The sequence below is a fragment of the Limanda limanda genome, chromosome 11 (assembly GCF_963576545.1).
Source record: "Limanda limanda chromosome 11, fLimLim1.1, whole genome shotgun sequence".
In the NCBI taxonomy this organism is placed as follows: Eukaryota; Metazoa; Chordata; class Actinopteri; order Pleuronectiformes; family Pleuronectidae; genus Limanda; species Limanda limanda.
Window position 1 is genome coordinate 27,146,256 of NC_083646.1, and position 22,703 is coordinate 27,168,958.

Here is a 22,703-nt window from a genome sequence, read left to right on the forward strand (position 1 = left end):
CCATCGGGAAAAAAAGAAGTTGTACAAGAATTACATTTATTGCTGAAGAACAAGATGGGTGGGAGGTCAGTGGGGATACTGATGTAAAATGATCATTCCAATGTCCTGATTATGGGAGAAAATGTTTCTTAAAACGTTGTTGCTATGCATGTATATGGATGGAATTAAATTCCAGATCTGTTGGAAATTTTTATTTTGATGTGGTGTCATAATTAAACTTAAATCCTCAGGATAAACCAATACTGTCTGGTCTTTCTTTCAACAGTTCATGTTTGCCATAGTTAAAATAGACAAAAGTACATTAAGATCTGTTTAGAAAAATACAAAATTGGGTTTGCCAGCCAGATTCATCTGTTGCAATTTATAGGATTAATCCAATCAAGTCCATAAATAGAGTCTGATAGTGGTGTAACTCAATTATGTGCACATTACAGATGACTGAAGCTGATGCGGCAGAGGCAGAGGAACTCAATGTACCTTTGCCTGGGGCTACAACATGGCAGAATATTGAGACAGAAGCAGATGAGATAAAAAATATTAGGTTGAGCAGTGAAATGTGTGGCCTTTACATTGATATGGAGTTATGTATTAATTTTTGGCACTGACCAATCAGGTAAAGTGACTGAAATAACAACTTAAAAGATAATAATATCTGAATCTAAGACAGCAAATTCTCCATCACACTGAATACCCTCCAGTTATCTTCAATTAAAAAGCTTCCAATAAGGCAGAGCTGTGCTCTAAAATGGTCTCCTTGATGAACCTCAGCAGACATGTAGACAATCTCTACAGATTGCTTCAGGGAAAGGTAAAAAGATAACTTGGATATTTTATTGAATATTTTAAACATATTCAACTATTATTCTGTCCAGGTCTGGGGTACGGTTACATTTTGGCCATGGGTCACTCGCTCTGCTGTTTGGCTTGTCGCTGGTTGACGAGCCTTCGCAGGTGCTGGCTGATGGCAGATGGCTTCTTGTAGATCATTCGTCGGTCTGCTCCTTTTATGTGAATCTGATTGGCTGATGGGTAGGACTCCTCCAGAAACTTCTTTTGAAGCCTAGCTACCATCTGGTGCAGGGAAGAGATGATTTACTATGGGCTTTACACAACAGATATTACCATATTGTTCAGTCACTGTGCAAGGCTGGAGCTGTGCAGCTCGAGTAAACACGCTCACCTGGTTGAGGTGTTCTGGTATTTGCTCGTCATATGAATCTCCAGTGATCACACTCACTGACACCCTGCTCGAGATGGGCTTAAACTTTGTGATGTCCCTTTGAAAAAAACAACAAATATGTTTGAAAAGTCAACAGGAAAACGGAAGGACTGTTCAAAATAATGAAGGTAAATCTTTTCCACACCTAACTTGAGCTGCACTTTCATTCATAAAGTAATGCTCATCCACAGCATTGCTTTGATGGGCAGGGTTACTGAGCAGGTATTTCTGTAAGGGACAGAGAAACAGAAAATCAATCACTAAATAGAAAATAAAATAAAATGCCTTTTATATAAAAGATACTACTTATATTAGTTTCAGAGGCAAGACAAATAACAAACAAAGCAAGCCAATAGATGTTTTTTAATAGGTCTTTATAACACATTATATCAATCATAAACTTTACCAATAAAACCTCATTTTATGTCCATGGTTGGTTTAATATTTCTTCTGGTTATTTTTGTAATTTTGTAGGACTTTGAAATAGCAGACTTAAAGCAACTGACACTATATGTCTCAATGTATACTGTAACCCAAATTCAGAAAATAACTCTTTGCCAACTGATTTGAGCAATCCTAAAAAAGGATTTGCTAAGTAGCTCTACTGGCAGGTTAATTAAGCTTTTCCTCAGTCATAGCAGGTCAGCCTTTTTCCCAACTTCTTACAGCTCCCAGTACATATCACCACAAACTGACAGTTTTAGGGTCATTTTAACACACCCCAAAAACCCTGCATAGCACTTAAAGGTCTGTTTTGCACTGATACTAGATTTAAACAGAAGGGAGTAAGTGTTTCATCAAAATCTTTACAAGACTTACAGCAGGGACACAGAACTGCAACACGTCTTATAATGCAAAGCAAGGTAGAATTCTTCAGCTCCGAAATTAAACTCAAATAAAAAATTCTTGGGGAAATAAACATTAGCGATTGCTTTAGCAAGACTATATGAATGCAGTGAAGTCTCCAGAACACTGATACCACATCTGAAATTTCAATCTTAGCTCTCTGATTCTTTGGCTCAGGGCAAGGGAAAGGTCACCACACTGCCAGAATAGATGTGTATTCTAAAACTGAGCAGAATTCCCCTTTAACTGTATCCATCACCCACATGAGTGATGAGACCAAATAGCTTTGGTGCTGTTAACATAGCAGCAAACAATTCTGCTCCAGTTCAATTAAGCAGTGGTTATAGAACATGCCCTTGAGAAATGGACTGCATGCTCTATTGAGTTTGCCGAGCTTGTGCGTGTCTGTCAGTGTGCGTGTGTATGTCTGTGTGTGAGCGTGTGTGTGCGTGTGTCTGTCTGTCTGTGTGTGTGCGTGTGTCTGTATGTCTGTGTGTGTTCGTGTGACTGTATGTCTGTGTGTGTTCGTGTGACTGTATGTCTGTGTGTGTGCGTGTGTGAACATTATAACCTTCACTAGCCTGTCTACAAAACCTTTCTCTGTCCTTGGAGAATTCAAGCACAATGATGTTCTTATCTCCTTGGCAACAACTGTAATACTTGAAAAGCTGAAATAGGTCCCTCATCACTACTGCCATCAAATCGTGGGTGGCTGGCAGCAGAGAACAAGGCATCTTAACGAACTGTTCACATTCATCCAGACGCAGGCGTCATTGCATCATGAGGACAGCTGCTGAAAAACATTTAATGCTGAACAGATTTTAGAAATGTCGCTGAGCGTTCACAGAGGGCCACTAAAGTGTAAGTTGTTTCTCTGAATGGAGATATAAAAGAAACAGAAGTAGGACTGTATGCTTTAAATGTAATAAATGGTTACAGAATTAGCTTTCCGGCAATAATCTCTCTTTGTCTCTGTCCCTAATGGGCCCTACATGAATGTTTTGAAGGTTCACTCCAACACTAAAATAAGGTGAGAGCACTTTCCCGTGTTACCCAAGATATTGGCTGTTGTTCATCAGCAGAATCCATTACTCCTCTTCTGCCTGGAACGTTTCCATTGCAGGTAAAAAACGACTACAGGCCTTTAAGACAGACAGAAGTGCCACGACTGAATGTTCCTTTTAAATAGATTCACAGCAGATCTGGGACGTGCAAAAACCCCTGTAGGAAAAAAAGCTCATCTGCAATACACAGCGTAAAGCTTGTAGCTTATATTAACAGCCGTTTCCTCACAAACTGTATGACCTGTCAAAAGGCTGATTTTACAATATAGAAGGCATCCACAGATACAGTGTGTTCGCGGCGTCATGTCAGCCCCGGGAATGGGTTCAATTTTCATTTATTTAAAAATGATGTCTGGTGTCATATCATGGCAAATTCACAGCCTCTGACAATATGAAGACAAACGCTCCTGCAATCATAATCCACTCCTATCTCTGCTGAGGAGGAGGCACAATTATCCTCGCACTAGCACCACCCTGTGGCTGTAGAGGAAGCATGAGGGGTGTGCATTTAAAATGCCTGAGTAAAATATCACTTTTCTTTCATAGTTTTAATAATGTTAAAGAAGGCCTGTGTGGAGGAACAAAGCCAAAGTCTTGTCTTCAGATTATATAAATATCAACATTTATAACATGATAGCACCTTTCCACACTGATATCTTGTTATACATAGAAAACCAATAAAAAATAAAAAAATAAAATAAAAATTTGATTTACCTTAACATGCAGCATCACACTTTTATAGAAAGCAACATCACAACCGATGTGTGTGTGTGCATGTGTGTGTGTGCGTGTGCGTGTGCATGTGTATGTGCGTGTGCGTGTGCATGTGTGTGTGCGTGTGTGTCTTTGCCTGACCTGGCGCTGGATGACCTCCTCTGAGACATTTTGGCCTCCGACAGTCGGTTCAATAGCCCCCAGGATAATCAGGATGCGGCTCAGCCCTGTAGCTGCTGAGAACTGTCTGGCTTGGAACGACGGCAGCAGCTTACCATACCTGGAAAAAAACACACAGGTACACATGCAGACCTGAAGCAGGAGACAGACTGAAGTTGAAGGATCTGAAGCTCTGGTTTGAAAAGATGTACTGCTGGATATTTTGACCGTGTGTGGGCAGTAGAACAAGCTAAAATCACAGCACTGACATTATGGTGTTAGGGGTTCCAGCTAATGATACAACAAATACATTTTGACTTACAAATACAGACTATACGCAGTAACCATTAATGGAGAACATTTATCTTAATTGCCTTCTAAATAACCTATATTCTTGACACAGTATGTCTACCGAACAACAACTTACCATCAGTGTTTCAGAGCTTTGCTTTCACCTGCTACTGTTTGTGCACCTCAAATCCTAAACAGTGTGTTTAAAGGTTTTAAAAGGTCCAAAGACCTAGGGCAGGCAGCAGAGTTATATTATAATTTTCTGTGGGGCTAAAAGTACCAGCGTGTTAATGGTAAATCTAATTAACCTCTAATATAAGTGAGTCTCTATCACTGGTTTTACTTTTGTTGCTTATCAACATATTTAAGCTCTGTATCAAAACAACAAGGTTGATGTCATGATAACAACAGATATTCCAGTTCAGACCTACGTGATATTTGCTTTTTCAACCCAACACCTCAAACTTTCTCTTTCGGAAACATTTGCCTGGGGAATGAGAAGTCGTTCTTTTTTTCCTTTTTTTTGGCAGATGTAAGACGAAGAGCAGTGGGATTTTGTAACTCAGGAGGCCCAATCGGTCTCGGCTCACTGGTGCTCTGAATTGGTTGGTCTCAGCCTGTGGAGCCCAATCAATAGTACCGTGTGCCTGCTGCCGCCGTCGCCGTGCCGCGAAGCCTGCCCCTACATTCAGCCAACACACTGTAGATCAGCCCCCGCGCACCAGGAGACGCTCATCTCTGTTTTAGTATGACTCCTGGTCTGGGCCATACTAATAGCACTGTGCTCCTGTGTCCTAGCAGCTCCTCTCTGCTATGTTCAATCCTTCAGGAAACCTCAGCACCTCATCAATAACTATGAATCACATTTTTACTGCATCAGCTTGTAAACTACAGCCCTATGCATGTAAAGTTTTGTTGATTAATTGGTTGATTATTTAACCGAATATCTGATCAATTGTTAAGTATGTAAAATTATAGAATTGGTCGGTGTGACAAATGCCTAAAGAACATTTTCAGAGCCCAAGGCGATGTCTTCAAATTGCCTGTCTTGTCAAAATGACATCCTAAAAAAAAAAAACGACAAAGAACCCATTTTCAATCATTTAAAAAAGAACAGGGAAATATTATTATATTAATATAATTTTTGGCCATGTCGTCCAGCCATAGTTTAACCCACATGATTGAAATGGTTAACATTGCTTTCTACAAATCAGCATGTTATACATTTTGCCATGGTGATGGTTATTTGGATCAAAGCACCAATATGCCTACATATAGATAGATTTGGTCTTTCAATCAACAACTCAGTTAATTGACAACGTGCACAAGCACTAAAACCTATTCATATGAGTATCAGTATCTTCAGTCACAGTTCAAACATGTAGTATTTCCCACAGTAAACTGCATTTTACAACAGGCAGCATTCAGACCCGCTTCACTGACATTACAGTGCTGATATCAAACCTATATCGCAAACACACTTTTCACACTTTTCATGTGTAAAATAACCCATTTCACCCGGTGCCGATATGAAGTGTCACTAACCAAAGAACTGTGGCTTGAAATATCAAGCTGTGCTCCACCAAAGCATGTCAGCACTGATTGGTCAGATAAAGCTGATAGAAACAGCAGAGAATGGTTCTTCAGCTGCAACAAATGGCTGTGTGCGATAACAAATCTGCCATATTCACGGTACAACAAACAGTCCCTACAGGTCAATAATGGCTATAGGCAGAGAGGGGAAAGAAACAAGTCGACCGTTCTAATTCTGTCTTCAGCGCAGAGAAAACTTTTCAAATCAGACCTCCAGAGAGTGACATTTTGACATTTTCATCTTCCTTGCCACAATTTTCCCCTGAAGTCATTCTGGCACCACAATTTAGAATCGACTCTCTGACCTGCCTCTTTAGGGACTTCTCAGTCTCTGCACATTTTCCACCTGTCACCCTTTTTCACCCCTTGATTCCAAAAATAAAGGGGAAAAAACCCTCTCTCTATCAGCTTCCCAAGTTTGAATCTGGTCAAATCATTCCTGGGTCTGGCATTGAACATTATTTCAAGGATTCTCCAGCCACCTGTCCTATTCCCTCCGCTTTTTTTTCCATTTTTAATTCTGCCCCGGAGTGAGGATTATGCGAAGCAAGGCATGCGTGTCAAAGGGAAATTTAGTGGGTAAAGACAGCCAAGATTGGCAGGATGAATTAAACAGATAACGGGAGGAGATGAGGTGGGGGAACCATGTAGAGCAAAACGCCTCACCGATGTTGGTCATTTCAGAGGGTCTCTTTTTTTTCCTCCCCACAGGAGCGAGGAGGCAATATCTAAATTAATAAAGTGATGAAATGAGTTTGTGCCGTGGACTTTCTGCTGTTTGACTTTCCCATCTGGATTAGTGCAGGCTGAATGGACGCTCTGTTACTTTTGTTACAACTGCGCAATTCACTGTCGGAATTTGGACCTGAAGTGATAAGGCTCCCCTCCTCCTCCTCATTACCATCTCATTTCATATGCAGGGCCTCTGTTACCTGAGAGCCTGCTCAAACACAAAACACGAACTATTACACGAGCTTCTGCCAACTATTACAATGAACAGAGAACATTTAAACATGGACTATTACAAGAGGCTCGACTATGAACTTACTGCATAATCGAATTTTCTATCATTGCACCCAGGTTCGAAATGGTTGAAATGATTATTCATCAAAAATAAGGTCATGAGTAACTATAGTACAATTATTCTACATGATTGCAGCTCCAGGCAATTAGTATCATCAGTAAAACCAATAATCAGTATGAAAACAAATATTGTTGTACTCTTTAAATATGTAAGCCGGGAAGGACTAATACATCAATAGGACCATGCTGACTGGGAGTCTGTCAGCATAGTCCTCTCACCCAATGTCTGCTGGGATTGGCTCCAGCTCCACCAGCAATCCTCAAGGGATAAGATGTGTAGCTAATGGATGGATGACCAATATTTTAATCTGACCTTTCTGAAACAAGACTCAACTGACAAACTAACACCACCCTCAGGCGGAGTAGTGACCTGCCTGGAGGAGGGATTTTATGGCTGTTTTTCTGTGTTGGTTTGGTGACAGTATGATACATTTTCACCGGCATTTTTGTCATTTCTACATTAAGGAATACAACGGAAATAAATATTGATTTTTTTTTGTGTTCCCATTGACATTTTGTATTTGTGTGTGATATCATGTTCTCTCTTATATGCCCTTATACCTCCCACTATCCTAAACGTAAGACTTCTTCTCAGTATGAACTGCTATAAGATATTTTCAGCCCTGCCTATCTGTTTGTTGGATGGTTGGTTGGTTTGAAAAATGTGGTGGTCAGCGAAGACAACTGACAATAATGGAAGACACAGATTTTCTTTAACATTTAAATATAATGATAGAGAAGCCCCCTCACATCTAGTATATATAATATATATACTGAAAAAACATTAGAAAAGGCCAAAATAGTCTGTGACAAATATAAACACTTACCTAGTTTTTAGTTAGAAAGAAAACTTCTCAAATCTGATCAAAGAGATCTGATTTGACATTTCCATCATCTTGCCTACAATGGTTTTGTTATACAGGTGTTAAGTGTGAAAGAAAACTCAACGTTACAACAAAGATAAAACTAAATCTGACATTTTTGAATCAACCAAACAAATAACAGCACCTGGCCTACAGGATAAAAAATCTAATAGAGTTATTGTATGAAATATTATGCTTCTGTATTGTTGTGTGTGATGTATACTGTTCACATACTAGCAGCTTTACAGTAGCATAATTTGGGACACAAAAACAACTCAATTCACACATTGCTCATATTAGAGCCTCGTTAGAGTTTCTAACATTAGAGCATCTTACAAATTATAGACATTACTAATATAATGCTTCATCCTTTCTGCTTTTGAGAAATATGTAGTCAAACTGTATAAATAGACTTAATTGCCATTCTCCTTCACTTCACACACATTATATGAATAATGTGAATTTATTGTGAACCAGGCTTCGTAAAGTGAAGCCTAGTTATACTACATGTGTAAATGTAACTTTATAATCCCAGATAATGCAAACTTGTAAAGGTGTTTTTAAAACTGTCTCAATTTAGGCCAATTACAATTTCGAGGCGCAGTAACCATTATGACCACAAGGTGTCATTCTTGTACTACAGCATCAGCCTGAGCCTAGCAGCCCCTGCCTGCTCAGAGCCTTCCTCTCTGCATCAATACTATAGATTACACTAGGGTAAATACACAGGGGCCACGCCATCCCTTCTTCATTAGCAGAGCATAACAGCAATAGTTACGCTTTCAGTGGTTCTAATTAGAATTAATTGGCATTCCCGATTCGTCTGTGAGTCTCTAGATGAGGGGGGTGGGAATTAGAGAGGGCGGGGGGAGGACAGCGGGGGGGCAGCTGAGTCAGGAGACAATTGAGGGACGGGGCCGACACACTGGGAGCCATTACAGACCCACAGTATGAAGCATAAGGAATCACAGACTGTTGGAGCCTGCAGGGTCAGATACAGCAAAACACACTCAGATTATATTGAATGTGGAGTTTGTGTATTATATTGTCATGATTTTTTATGCTAGCTCAAGCTGGATTCTAGATAACATACAAATCATGTGTGTAAAAACTAGGGAAGCAAAACAAGGGATGATCAACCTCAACAATTTCCTTTCCCATTGTTAGATAGTAGTGCTCATCCATAGACCATGTAACATGCAGGGTGCATCCTTTATACTACTTGGTTCTATTTTCAACTGCCCTAACTTTTCCTCTGTTTCTCTCTCTTTTTTTTCTCCATTCTTCTATCTCCCTCCCTCCATCGGCCCATGGCCGTGTGATTGCTGCCAATCTAAGCCGTGGATTCCTACAGGAGTTCAGAGCAGAGCTGTGCTCCAGTGGGTTATTGAACGCAGTAAAAGCAAATGGGCTCTGAGGGGGAGACTGGATATGTCATCACTGGCTGGCTGCTACTGTTTACCAGGGCAGAGGAGACAGAGAGAGGGTGCAAATGCTCAGAGATTACAAAATGCCACTTAAAGTATGCCATTCATTACTTTAATAGAATATAACTGAAATGATTAAGTGTCTTAGAGGCATGTAAGGAGGAGAGGACTCTGTTATGTCTGTAAATCTATCCTCTATGAAAGTGCTGTGGGGAGGGTAGAAACACTCTTCCTGGGCCTCGATATTAAACCCTGTCCGGCTTATAAATCAAACCGAATGCGGCAGTTGTGTGACTCTGACCACTCGTCAGTCAAAGGGACAGTCATACCCTGCCTGTCATACAGAGTAGACTCCAGGTGAACTGCAAAACACGCCTATCTGCTTCACACAGCAGCAAGCTGTGAGGGTAACTTCAGCATGTATGTGTACATAGTTCAGTATGCACCTGTATAATTGTTTATGTAATTAGGTCTGTGTGTGTGTGTGTTTGCGCAGGCCTTGATGAGCATATCAATGACAGGTAGGATGATGAATGGGACAGAAACGCTCTTTTCATTTTGAACGTCATAACTCAATCAGGCTCCGTCCAGGCGTACAGCTGCAGATGTTCGGCCCAGAGTGAGAGATCCATTTGATGCCACTTAAATGCATCTCATAATTACACAAACAGAGAGAGCACGCACAGTGTAATGCATACACACACACATAGAAGGTAAAACAATCTCGCTAGAAACCCAGCTACAAGCTTTGCGTCTCAGCATTAAACTCAGTGTTGAAAATATAACAAAAGTTAAAAATAACTACTAATGACTAACACTTAAAATAAGTGAGATGCAGAGGGAAGGGATGAGAAGACTTTCAAGTGGAGTTCCTGTGAGAACTGAGTTGCACTAAACACAGTAATGGTACATTAAAACGTAGAGTTTGCCAATCAATCAGCATTCATTAAACTATAAGGACCATCCCTAGGACGAGAGCACTCCCCATAGTTTCTGCTCTCTAAGCAAATATATTCCCCATGGGGTAAATTAGTTAAATACTCCAAGCACACACTCGCTGCAGAAAGACAGGACACACACACACACACACACACACACACACACACACACACACACACACACACACACACACACACACACACACACACACACACACACACACACACACACACACACACACACACACACACACACACACACACACCTAAATTTCTTCCAAGTCAATTATAAGGAAGTTATCAATTTAATTTAATCAGTGAAATGTATTCATACCTATGATGTAATTTGTCTAATAAAAGGTAAAATCTCTGTATTGAGATGGATATGCAACGAATACGAAGCCAGTTATCATTATAAAGACTACACAAGATGAAAGGAATGTGAAAATGTGTTTTTTGTAGCTTGGGCTGGACCCTCAAAGCTTCAGCAGCCTTTTAAGCAGAGCTGGCACAATGAGAGTGGTTTTCCACAGGGCAGCAGGCAAGGGGAAAGACCTTCATTTTAAACTGATCCACCGAGCAAATGTAGACGAGACCAAAAATATTTGGAAACTGTTACATGCATAACATTTCATTTAGCTGACACTTTTATCCAAAGCGACTTCCAATAAGTGCATTCAACCATGAAGGTACGAACCCAAAACAGCAAGAATCATGAAAGTACATTATCTTCAGAAAAGCCCAACTACAAAGTGCTACATGTAAGTGCAACGTGACTGAGACCACCTTCTTAGCCAAGGTGTAGTTGTGAACTCATTCTCTCAGGGTTAGTTTGAAATTAAAAAATAAAGGCACACAAAAGTGTCATATTTCAGCTTTATTTTGAGTAGGTTCATGAGAGCCAAGTTCATTGGGGTAGGGCATCCCTCAAGGACATTGAGGAGGTACAGGAAGGATTTTGCCTGCGGCCTGGAGACCATTGACAATACCACACTCCCTGGCAAGCTGAAGATCTGGTGCTTGCAAATTGGATCCGATAAGCCATGGCTACAGGGATGCTGTGCCTAGTAGTGAGTAGATAATGAGTGAATTTTCATTTTAGGGTGACCTATCCCTTTAAGAAGTAGAAGGTAGCCATACAGGACTCAAGCCATGGAGACATAGTGGAAACATGCGGCTAACGCTTGATGCAGGTCATTTCCCTTTTAACAGCCCCAGCCCATAAAGCCAGGTCCATCATGTAGAGAATATTGTGGTCTGTCCTGAAGTGATGAGATGTAGAGCTTCCTTTGATTGTGCTGGTGAAACATAGAGTGACAGCGTCGAGTTACTCAAACCACTCTCAAACCAAACAGCCTCTTACTCTCTGAATGCAATTTTTGTCAGACGTAAACTGGGGCCTCTCCTAATCTCTGATGCTAGACCCACTGCTTGGTTTCTCATCAGGAAGCATCATCTGTGCCTGCAAGGAAATGAGACACATGCTACCATGTCTGCAGGGGAAAATCCCAAATAAGAAATTTGACACCTTATAGCAAAGTGCACAAGTCAATGCCTGTGCACACACTCACACACAGGCAGAGGGTAATAGCATTCTCAGGAGATGATGGCAAATCATTTTGTAGGATGTAACTGAACTAATTCTGGAAGCGAGCCTCTGTTAATGAGTAGGTCTTTGATGTGTAAATCCTCCCGTCCCAGAGCAAAGTTGATACAGTCTCCTCACAATCCTGCTCAGGTGCAGCCCTGCTCCCTCCTGCACGACTTATCTTGTGTACCAACACTGTAAAACCTGACAGCTAATAAACCGGTATCTAGGAGAGAGAAATTACACCAACATGTAGACTTTCTGAACAACAACAAAATAGGTACAAGGAAGAAAAAATGATGCTGGAGCCCATAATGCAAATGGCACTGGGATGCTGGAATGTGAGGATGCCTGGTGTTCTGCATCTCTTACGTCTTCATCCTGCCATATCCTATTCCTGTTTCTATTTTTACTCCCCTATGGATATCCAACGCAGATGATAAAATTATTTTTTCGGAGTAAATGTAAGTCCTTGATTCATTTAATTTCTCCATTGCTTCTCCACAGAGTAATTGGATTGTGGCTACACTGTCATGTACTCAGTGAAATGAATGCCTATTAATCAGAGGATAATTGGACACATACCCCTGATAAATGGTCTTGCTCCACTTTGAGTCACGTACAAATTAGGCCATTTTCATGGATCCATGTCTTATCTGGCTCAACTCATACTTATGTAAGCTGTGAGCTACCATTGGTGCACCGAACCACAGATGCACTTAGTCATGGAGTCAGGCCTAAAAATGTGACCTGATTTTACCATACAGCTTTCTGTCTTATCAGAGCACATATTAACTCCTCAGTGGTCATTATCAAACTAAAAGTCTGAAATGAAAAAAGTAATTATAAATAAATGTCGAAAACCACATGTTATTATGTCAAAGTAAATCTCGATACTGTATATTGTTTCACAATCAAACTTTATACATATTGTAATGTAATGTATTGTAATAACCCTTCACTTGATACATACTGTGTAAGGGAAGGATATACAAATCCAAGTTTAAAACCTTAACTTAAAGGCTTTTAGATTCAGAGATAATAAATATAAAAAGTACAAACTATGCAAAAGGTCAAAACTAAAATCTTAAAAGTATCGAAAGGCTTTCAAGACGATTTTAGAGGAATATTCTTATTTTGGAAACTAATGTAAATAAGAAGCTACATGATTGAGCTACAAGCTAATACATGCAACACAAGCTTGCTGGTGTTAAGCTGGTATTATGTCGACCTATTTGTTAATTATTTTTCTCAAATTTGTAGTTGTCTCCCGTGTTATTTTTATTCATTCTCTTGCCTGAACTTTTAAAGGAAAACTAAATTTAAAATGAATGAATATGAAATAATATCACAATTATAACCAAGTAATTTCTGTTGGGTTTTAAAGATATAGTCAGCGATAACAATCTGACCAAGTCTAAACGTGCGCTGAAAAAACAGGAAACAGATAAAGCGGCTCAGATCTGGAACACACTAATGTGCTGTATGTCTCAACATTATCAATAGAAGATGTGGCTGAGAAACTGTCGAAGTGGAGATGATCAGAAGAACAAAAAATCGAACAGAGTCTGTGCAGGATCGGTTGTAGAGTGGAACCATCGTATCAATGTCCTGTCCAAACTCGTATTGTATTTGGCGTGTACGCCCGTCCATGTCCCATGCATCTTTTAACGAGGCCAGGTTTGTGAGTTATAGCCAGCCAGGGTTTTAAATGTTTTGGCATCACTTTTATGGAGCTGTAATGTCGTCCATCTTTATTGGTTAACATCAGTGAGGCTTTCCAGTTGTGGAGAGAACTCTAGACATGGTGGGACTGGGACAGACAAGAATGGCACACAGTGCTGAGGGCAAGTACAGACTTCAAAAACTTAATTTTTTTATTCTATTTTTTCATCCAGTAGCCGGAGGAATTCAGTCAGGTTTTATGCCAGTCCATTAGTACGTAAGTCTATCAGTACATATATGTTCATCCATCCCATTCTTGTGAATGTGATATCTCAAAAACGCCATAAGGGAACTTCTTCAAACTTGGTCAAAATCACAAGCTTAGGAGCACAATGTATGTATTTCCATGCTGTAAAAATCGTGATACCCTCCTTGTGAGCTTATCTATAAATCTGGTCCGTAAACGCACATCCCTGAATTGTGGGGCCAAAGCCTCTGAAGAAACACATAAAGAAGGAATGTATTTCCTTTGTTGTTGAGTTGAAATATTAGATTAAGTTATCAATTTTCCAGCATTAGTGTTTCATAATTGACACGTCTACCAACATTCCTCATCTACACTCTGGCTTATCATTAATAATAGCCCGCCCACCTCTCATGATAATGAATGCATTATCAGATATATGCTGTGACAATGACTGCCACTTGACATACATCTCCTCTGGAGGATTAAAGCAGTGTTATAACAATTGATGTCAGTCTGCCACAACCCTCGCTCTACGCTAATCTGTTTCATGCTAAAAAAAAGGCAATCAGCTACTGAGTTTCTCTGGCCTACAATTAATCATGCTAATGAGCCCCACCCAGCACAGATAATCAACTACCCTCACCATAAAAGCCAATTAAGGAAAAGTTTGGAGCTTGACTTGGGATGCCGACATCTCTGCCTCCCTTCTCCTCATTCTAATCCTCTCTTTTTCTTCATACATTTCCTTTTTTCTTCTTTTTATCGGCTCCTCTCTGCCCTACAGAGCTCCATATCATCCTCTTCACTCCTTTCCTCGCTTTTCTTTTCTCAATCTTCTTTTCCGTTTGCATTTTTCACATCCCTTTCTAGTTTATGCTTCTTCAACATCTTTTCATCCTCTCTCCTCTTTCCTTTCATCCTTGGCTATACTAAAGTGCCTTGAGATAAATGAATGTTTTGATTTGGCGCTATACAAATACAATTTAATTGAAACTGAATTGCTCATTCCTCCCTTAATTATTTGACCACCTCTGTCTTTTCTCCCCCCGTGAATCCCCCCCATGAACTCACCAGTACTGCTTCCACTGGTCCTCCTCAAAAATGTCCTCTGGGATGGGATCAATCAGCACCAGGTCTGACACTTGCCTGAAGACAATGACAGGACACACACAAATACACTCAGATGAGGAAAGACTCATTGACCGTCCACTTTACCCTCCTGGCCTGGGCTTTAATGAGTGTGAGATGGATGGCGTCATCATGTCTCTCATCCTGTACATTTGTCTGTCCTGCGTCCCCACAGACAGATAACCACACATATACCATATCCAGGAGCGATATTTCCACTTGGAAAAGTGTCATCCACTCACAACTACTTAATTTTCTCCCTTAACAGCAGCAACATCGTGCCTGATTAAATAATAAATCTTGCGTTCCCGGTACATCTTACTTGTCACGTTAATCACCACGTTGTCTCTGAGATGACTGAGTTATGGGGGTTGAAGGGACACTGGAATATATTTAGTTAACCGCGAGGCACATCATTCTTTTCTATGCTTTAAAGCCATTTTAAAATAAGTCATCTTTAAATGTTTCACAGATATTTTATAGGAGATATAGTTATATTTTTGGTTGTCAACAAATTCCCTGAAGGCCTTCCATTCGCTAACACACACACATTTATTCAGTAACTGTTTACTAAGATTAAGATTTTTATCTAAAGTGACAAGCAGTGATAACGGTGCCAAGAGTCACTGACAGGAAATTCAGAACAGTTGGATGAACACATGGATGATTTTAGCTCTCTCATCAAACTTGTTGATCAGCCTTCTTGGTTAAAGCTGAAACTCAACACAATCAATCAGGAAAGAAAAGCGGGTGATGGTGTCAAATCACACATTCTGCCCATCCAGACTACAACTAGAACAACAAGAGTAAATGTAGAAACACTAACAGTGATGTTTTTTAAAACTAAAATGGCAGCTACCTACACTATTTAAAAGCTGCTTGTTGAATAATATACGATAGAGCTGACACCAGCTGAAATGTAACAGTCTAACAATAAAGCTGTACACTCCAAGTTAAGCCCGGAAGGAGATTTGCCATCGATGTACAATACTTACACATCGTGAATGTGGCTGTAGAACCTGCCATTGAAAGCACCGAGCTCGGAGCCCACAAGGATGAAGGGTTTGGCAATCCCAGCAGCCTGCAGGAGCCGGTGCAAGTCATCCACCATCCTGGAAGACAACAACACTCATCTATCACTGCAAAAAAAACAGGGCATTCTGCAAACTGGGCCAGGAGGTTTATTTATTCAGTGAGGTGCTACTAGGACATGAATGCAACAGGCTATCGTTAATCTGCTTCTCTGATCATGAATCTCTGATCTGCTCATTTGCAGGTTTATTAAGAACATAGTAGAGAGTTATTAGTAAGATTGAAAAATGAGCTACAAAACAAGGAAGAAGGGAAAAAAGTGTTACAAATTCTGTGTGGAAAATGACAGTATTTTCATTCTGTATTTATCCACTTTACACATATGGTACCAAAATAAACAGGACTACTGAGTCCCATGTGACAGCATAAAGGAGGGCACTGCTGGGTACTCTCTGCTGCAAAGCACTGCAGGACAATCAACAGCAAACATATCATCAGAGATACATGATGAGCAGCTACTCCCTGAGAGCCATCTGTTGTCTTGGGTTTGCTGAGCTAATAAATCACAACTGAGGAGGCACATTGAAATGAAAAGTTTTCATGAGACTTAAGGCCAAGCTGTCATCAAACTCCTTGAGATATTGATCTCTGGGAAATTGCCTGCATCTCAAAATGGGTAGCCTCCTACTTTCCGAGCCAGATGCCAAGGCAAACTATACTGCTGACCTTTTGCAGAACGACGTCTGGTCATCCGTTGGGAAGATTTAAGACTCAACAAACGCGTTACCATGTTAGAGGCCGGAAGATTACAGCCCGGTCCCTCAGCAGCATAAGGCAGAGATGGGCATGAGGGAGGAAGGCAATGCACAAGGTTTCCCTGCAGACACAAGTCTCTGCCCAATGTAACATTCACAGAATGTCCCAAATGGCCACTTTATCAAGGGGATGTTGATTCCCTGTGATATTTACTCTGTTTTCCAGTTCTGGCTGTACTGATGTGAAGCAGGATAGTTTTAGAGAGTTGACCTCATACGTTATACGGTTGACTTTCAATTAACCGATTTGCTTATCAACAGGAAAAGTATTTCCATATTATGTTGATAATCAATTCATACTTTAAATTATTATCATTAAATTATCTATTTCTGATTTCAGCTTCTCAGACAGAATTTTTTTTAAAATTTACTCTGTGTCATATTTTGCTTTGAATCTAAAATACATTTGGATTTTAAATTGATGTTCAGACAGAACAGGCAGTTGGAAATAATACTAGATAATTATGATTACTGGTTACAGCTTCTCAAAAGTAAGGATTTGCTGCTTTTCCGTATTTTCGATCTTTGTGAACTAAATACAGAGCATTGGTAAAACAAGTGGGTGCCCATTTGCCTTTTATTATGTTCTATGCAGAGGTGGAACCATACTTGACCTTCACCAGCAGCTTCTTTTGAGGATGAGAAGGTACAGGATATGACTGTTTCTCCTCCCACACATGACCCTGACACACACCTAGAACATGTTTCCTCTTGCAGCACTTAGGTTAAGTGTCCCGAAACTAACACAGTAGGTCACCATAGAAACTGAAGGATGCAGTTAACACAGGCCTGTTCCACGTGAGGAATGCCCTAACAGCACTCTTCATCAGGCCTGCACATTTTTTAAGATTTCCAAAAATTCAGCAACAACAGATAAACAAGACAGACGGCCCTGCAAATTTCAAACATCCCACTCATCCTGTCATGGTGCAGTTCATGATAATGAAAGAACTGATACATGCAGGCTCTGTGCACAGTGACTGGACATGTTGTGTGTTAGTGGGCATCAGGATAACTGCCAATTAAAGTAACACACTCACCGTCCAGTTGTTGACATCCCCCAAACTTTCTCAGTTCCTGTGGTTTCATTTTGTATCAGCCGCTTGCTGAAGCCCAGTCCCATTCTGTCATAGGTGCAAACCTGAGTGTATGACGAACAGGGACAACTCAGGTTTAGAATAGTTTTTGAATAACCTCATGACACATACACATGGGACTTCTTCTACGCACCCTGCCCCTTCTCATTCTGTAGAGGCCCATTCTAATGCACAATAGTTGAATTTAAAGGTAATAAGGTACATATGGTGGTGTGTTTTTTTTAGTAACTGATGTTGTGATGCAGCTATTCAGATAGATCTTCCCCAACAAGTCTGTGACCTCATTTGGGTCACATTTCAGACAAACAACAAGGGACAGGTTGTCAGCCCCGGCTTGCTGCTGTGCTGAGTCCTTGTTGAGCAGAGACAATGTGGCAAAGCTATTGCAAGGACTGGCCTTACGTGGCGATGACAACAAATAACATGGTCACATAAATAGAAGCTGAATCCACAGAAAGACCAACCAATGGCAGGACGCTGGCTCACCCTCATTACATTACATGACATTTCATTTGGCTGACGCTTTTATCCAAAGCGACTTACAATTAGTGTGGGGGCCATTTATTTAGGAGTTTAGTGTCTTGCCCAAGGACAATTCGGCATGCAGATGGGGAATAGTGGGGATTGACCCAGCAACCAGCAACACTAAAGCTGTGTTATTTACCCACCTTTGTTAGTGTGGCCACACTTTCTTGGACATGAAACCAAATGTCTGACGACATTCCAGTCGGTGCGTCCAGTATAACTGAAGAAGAACAAAATGTTTAGGCTGAGCAAAAATACAAACAAGCCACAGGAAAATTATCAATGGCAGAGTCAAAGAAAATGTTTATTACCAACTGGGTTTCCTTTTCCTTTACACAAAAGATGCATCTTTTGACCCAAACTGACATCAACAATCTGGCCATCTGAACAGGGGAAAAATAAGAATAGATACATTAATAAAACAGTTGTTTTGCTCCAAGCTCCCAATAGAGACAGTTAATACAGCAACACCTGTTTAACATATCAAATTAAATAAAAAAGAACAAAGTCTGTGTTGTACTAAGATGAGCGAACCTTTGGGCAACAGCATCTGTCCTTCCCTCTGCAGCGATGCATAGTTGAGGAATGGAGGGATGATGATAATTAGGAGTAAACACTTTCCAATATTTATGAGCACAGAACGGTAAGACATTCTGCCTTTAGCTTCAGCCTTGCGCTGGGGTCTTTGGACTGGATCCTGGTTTACATAGAAAAGAAAATGTGATGTGAACACACATTAACCTCTTGTCACACACAGACAAATACATACATATACACATACACACATTTCCCACGCACTATGTAAAAAAAGTATGTCTTCTCAAACAACACTATTGTAAAGGAGTCTGATTATTCCCAAATGAATTATGAAGTGTGACAATTACATATAGCCACAGTCATAAAGAAGCTAACTTTTTAAATTTGTGTTGATGTTTTAAAGGTTATTCACAAAAATCATCAATTTAATGGTTGGTGTTTTGTATTCACTGCACATAGCAGTTAATGAGTAAATGCTAACTATTTACCTTAATTCAAGTGCTTTAAACATTTGCACAGTACTAGATGTATTAATTTACACTTTAGGTTTTCATCGAGCATCAGCAAAACCCGAAAGAGTCAACTGAGGACACCCGGGTTAACCCCTGTACATTGTAGTAGATGTCCATCTCACATATAATTTGCAAAATGCTGGGAGGTATTTTTAATTCATTGTCCGGGATAAATGCCGAATTTCAAAACTGATGCAATGGATTCTTGAGAATAATGGAGTCTGATCATATTAAAACGGAATAGGCTTTAAATAATCAAACCCTGATCAAACAAGAGTTTGTTTAATTGAATTCAGCTCCTTTCCTCGCTGTACAGCATTAGGGACGCTTTGTAACACAGTAACATGCTCCACACAACGTGAGACTACTGTCAGATCAACTGATGAGAGCATGGAAATGTCAGTATCACACATGCTTTGATGACAGTGTTTGATTTGAACAGGTTAGCATATTGTGGGATAGCAGCGCTGTTACATGGAGCTATCAGCAGATAACTAGCATCAACGTTGCTTTACCTTCTTATCTGCATGAGGCGGTTCGTTGCTTGACGATTGAGCTTCCGTTCTCCGACGCATTTTGAAGTAAAGTAATGAATACGTGCTGTAATGAAAACAGCATAAAGTAGTAGAACACTATGAATGGAAGGGTAGCAACTTCCTGTTTTAGGTACGGGAGCCGACAGGGGACAGACTTACCCAGTATGTATTGTAGAAAACTGCAACTTCAGAACCACAAGTAAATAAGTGACGTTTTCTTTTGTTTTCTCACCGCAAATACAATTCAATCACAATCATCTTTCTCTTAATGATAATTTCCACTGTAATACTTTACGATGACTGTTTAATTATTGTGTACCACTCTGTACCAAGTCTGTAATGTCATAACTTTACAATTATGATGCCAGTGTTTGGGTAATTTCAACAATTATATGTCGAAAAATAGTAATAAAAATAAGTATTATTATTAATAATGATAATAATAATGATAATATGAAAAATATATGCATAATCATTAGTATTATCGTCATTATTATTATTAGTAGGCCTTTTAATTCAACTCATTTAAATTTATTCATTTTTTGTTCATATATTCATATATTCATGTGTTGCTTTTTTAACTAATAACCTCTCTCTCTGTCTTTGTCAGGTGCATCTAGGATTGTAGATTGTAGTACAACTACTGATCTGCAGGGGTCGCTGTATCCCACCAACCCTTCCTATACTCTCCATCACACTTGTTTAAACACACATTCAAACGAAACATGACCCTAATACAAACTGGAGGTCATTGAGTAATTATACGGAACCATAAACTTCATCGCGATGTAGCCAAATAGATGAATATAATTAGAAACTGGTGGGGTGTGATTGTGAGTCCCACTGCTCCTCTTACAACAGCCAATCAGACCCTCATCATGTTTAATAACGCACTTATGGTGGGCAAGGCAGCTGCTTGTAAGACAGCAATATATGCAAATTGCTGTTTTTATGGAGTCATATATGTGTGGTATGCCAAACCATGCTGGTCTGCGTCACTCAGGGACTGAAACACTGGCGATATTCCACATCATTCACACAGACCTCCACATAGCACGTGTTGCAAACTGGGGCTGCAGTCCGGCTGTGCTCCATGTCTGCAATCATCCTGCACATTTCAGACACCATGGGACATCGGATAATTAGGCAATGGCTTAAGGAAAACATTCAAGTTTTAAGCGATCATTGACATCATGAACATCAGGGGCTATAAACAATGATTTTAGTTTTTATTCAATGTATTTACCTTTAATATTCACCACAATGGGAGATTACCTTGACCATTTATCTATTAAATAGTGTCTTGACAAAGCAAAGCGTCAACAATAAACCTTGTTTAGATAACAGGTGACTGGAGCCATGTTGGGAATTCATTGCAGTAATTAAAAAGCCTGGCTGGACCAAAATGATGAATGTCAGGTATTGACTCACAGTCAGCTGTGTGTGTGTACGTGTGTTTGTTTGTGTGTGTGTGTGTGTGTGTGTGTGTGTGTGTGTGTGTGTGTGTGTGTGTGTGTGTGTGTGTGTGTGTGTGTGTGTGTGTGTGAGTTTATGTTTGTTTGCTGTTTTTTTTTCAGGGTCTCCAGGGTTGATTAAAGCTAATGATGCAAGGTCTTCTCAGCCTCTTGCGTCTGTTCCAGCTCCACATAATTAGGACAGAGAGAAGGATGATCTTATCAAACGACTGTAGTTCCCCCTCTACAGTTTGCGGATGCCATTCAAACAAACAACAGTCTCTTGGCCCTCGACTTCGATGTCAGACTGAACAGCAGTGAAGAAACCCAAGACACATTACAAGGGAGAGGTTTCACCACTTGAAGAACCATCCATAGAAAATCTGTGACGCCAAAGGGTGAATGACATATGTCGCTCCCCTCCCCCCAAAAGGCCAATTGTCTGCTTTGTAACGGCTAAACGTGTAATTGCTCTGACACAAGTCCACAATTAGGGTCCACAACAGCTTATAAACAGTTTTTGAATTAGCAAGGAAGATGACAATACCAACACACTGGTGTGATGAATCTACTTTACTTCATTCAAACATCAGACATTAACTCATGTCACCCAAGATTGAAAGTGTAACATGTTGGGGGGAAATCGACTCTTGTTTTAAGACAACGTCACCAAACCGTTTGTTGTATCAAATTTGTAAAGTGATGTTTTTTTTTTCACATATTATTTCAGCCTTTTTGCAGTTATTGAGTGGACAGTGTGAGCTTAAAATGGGGTGATAGAATGGGGGAGACATGCGGTAAAAGCCCAGGTTGGCAACATACCTGCAGCCACAGCAGACAAAACTGGAGCTTCGTATGCTTCTGATTACATATATGTAGTTTTTTCCCAGGCTCCAATGCAGTTACTGCATGGCTCTCATTTGTTTGGACTTGGACCTTGTGTTGATAGTCAGAAATAATTATCCAGGGGTGTTGCTGAGATGGCTGCCTATAATGCATATGAGGTCTTTGCAAAACACAAGTGTTTTGCTGTCCGCCCCCCACAGAGGATTTGACCTTGTAACACAGGAAGAGAAAGGAATGATGCATTGATACACGATGTCCTTGACATCCTAAATAAACCCTGGTATTTGTGACTTGGATTACCAGAGCAGGGTGCAGGACTTTACACATCTCTGACAGAGCTCTAAATCAAACCAAGACATACCAACAGTCAGTGTTGGGAAGGATACTTTCAAAACGTATTCCGTTACAGAATACAGAATACATGCCCAAAAATGTAATCTGTAACGTATTCCATTACATTAACTAATCTGAGTAACGTATTCTGAATACTTGGAATACTTCCGGTTTGTATTGCATTTTTTAAG

General features: G+C 40.1%; 1 protein-coding gene across 1 annotated transcript; it reads right to left on the reverse strand.

Annotated features, from left to right (window-relative positions):
- Positions 1–178: 178 nt before the first annotated feature.
- Positions 179–20,008, reverse strand: si:dkey-122a22.2 (uncharacterized). The gene is made up of 11 exons (XM_061081990.1): positions 19,859–20,008; positions 18,829–18,991; positions 18,606–18,677; positions 18,438–18,514; positions 17,713–17,813; positions 15,821–15,937; positions 14,769–14,843; positions 3,985–4,123; positions 1,365–1,447; positions 1,181–1,277; positions 179–1,071 (listed from the first exon to the last, which is right to left on the reverse strand). The coding sequence occupies exons 1-11, from the start codon at positions 19,916–19,918 to the stop codon at positions 904–906; spliced, it is 1,152 nt and encodes a 383-aa protein (XP_060937973.1). The 5' UTR covers positions 19,919–20,008; the 3' UTR covers positions 179–903.
- Positions 20,009–22,703: the final 2,695 nt, after the last annotated feature.

What these genes read in the sequence shown, in the direction of transcription:
- si:dkey-122a22.2 (XM_061081990.1), bottom strand. Translation starts at nt 19,918, where the DNA reads ATGCGTCGGAGAACGGAAGCTCAATCGTCAAGCAACGAACCGCCTCAT. An exon ending in ACAGATGCTGTTGCCCAAAG is followed by an intron (nt 18,678 to 18,828) that starts GTTCGCTCATCT and finishes TCCCCTGTTCAG; the next exon opens with ATGGCCAGATTGTTGATGTC. An exon ending in TACAGCCACATTCACGATGT is followed by an intron (nt 14,844 to 15,820) that starts GTAAGTATTGTA and finishes CATTGTCTTCAG; the next exon opens with GCAAGTGTCAGACCTGGTGC.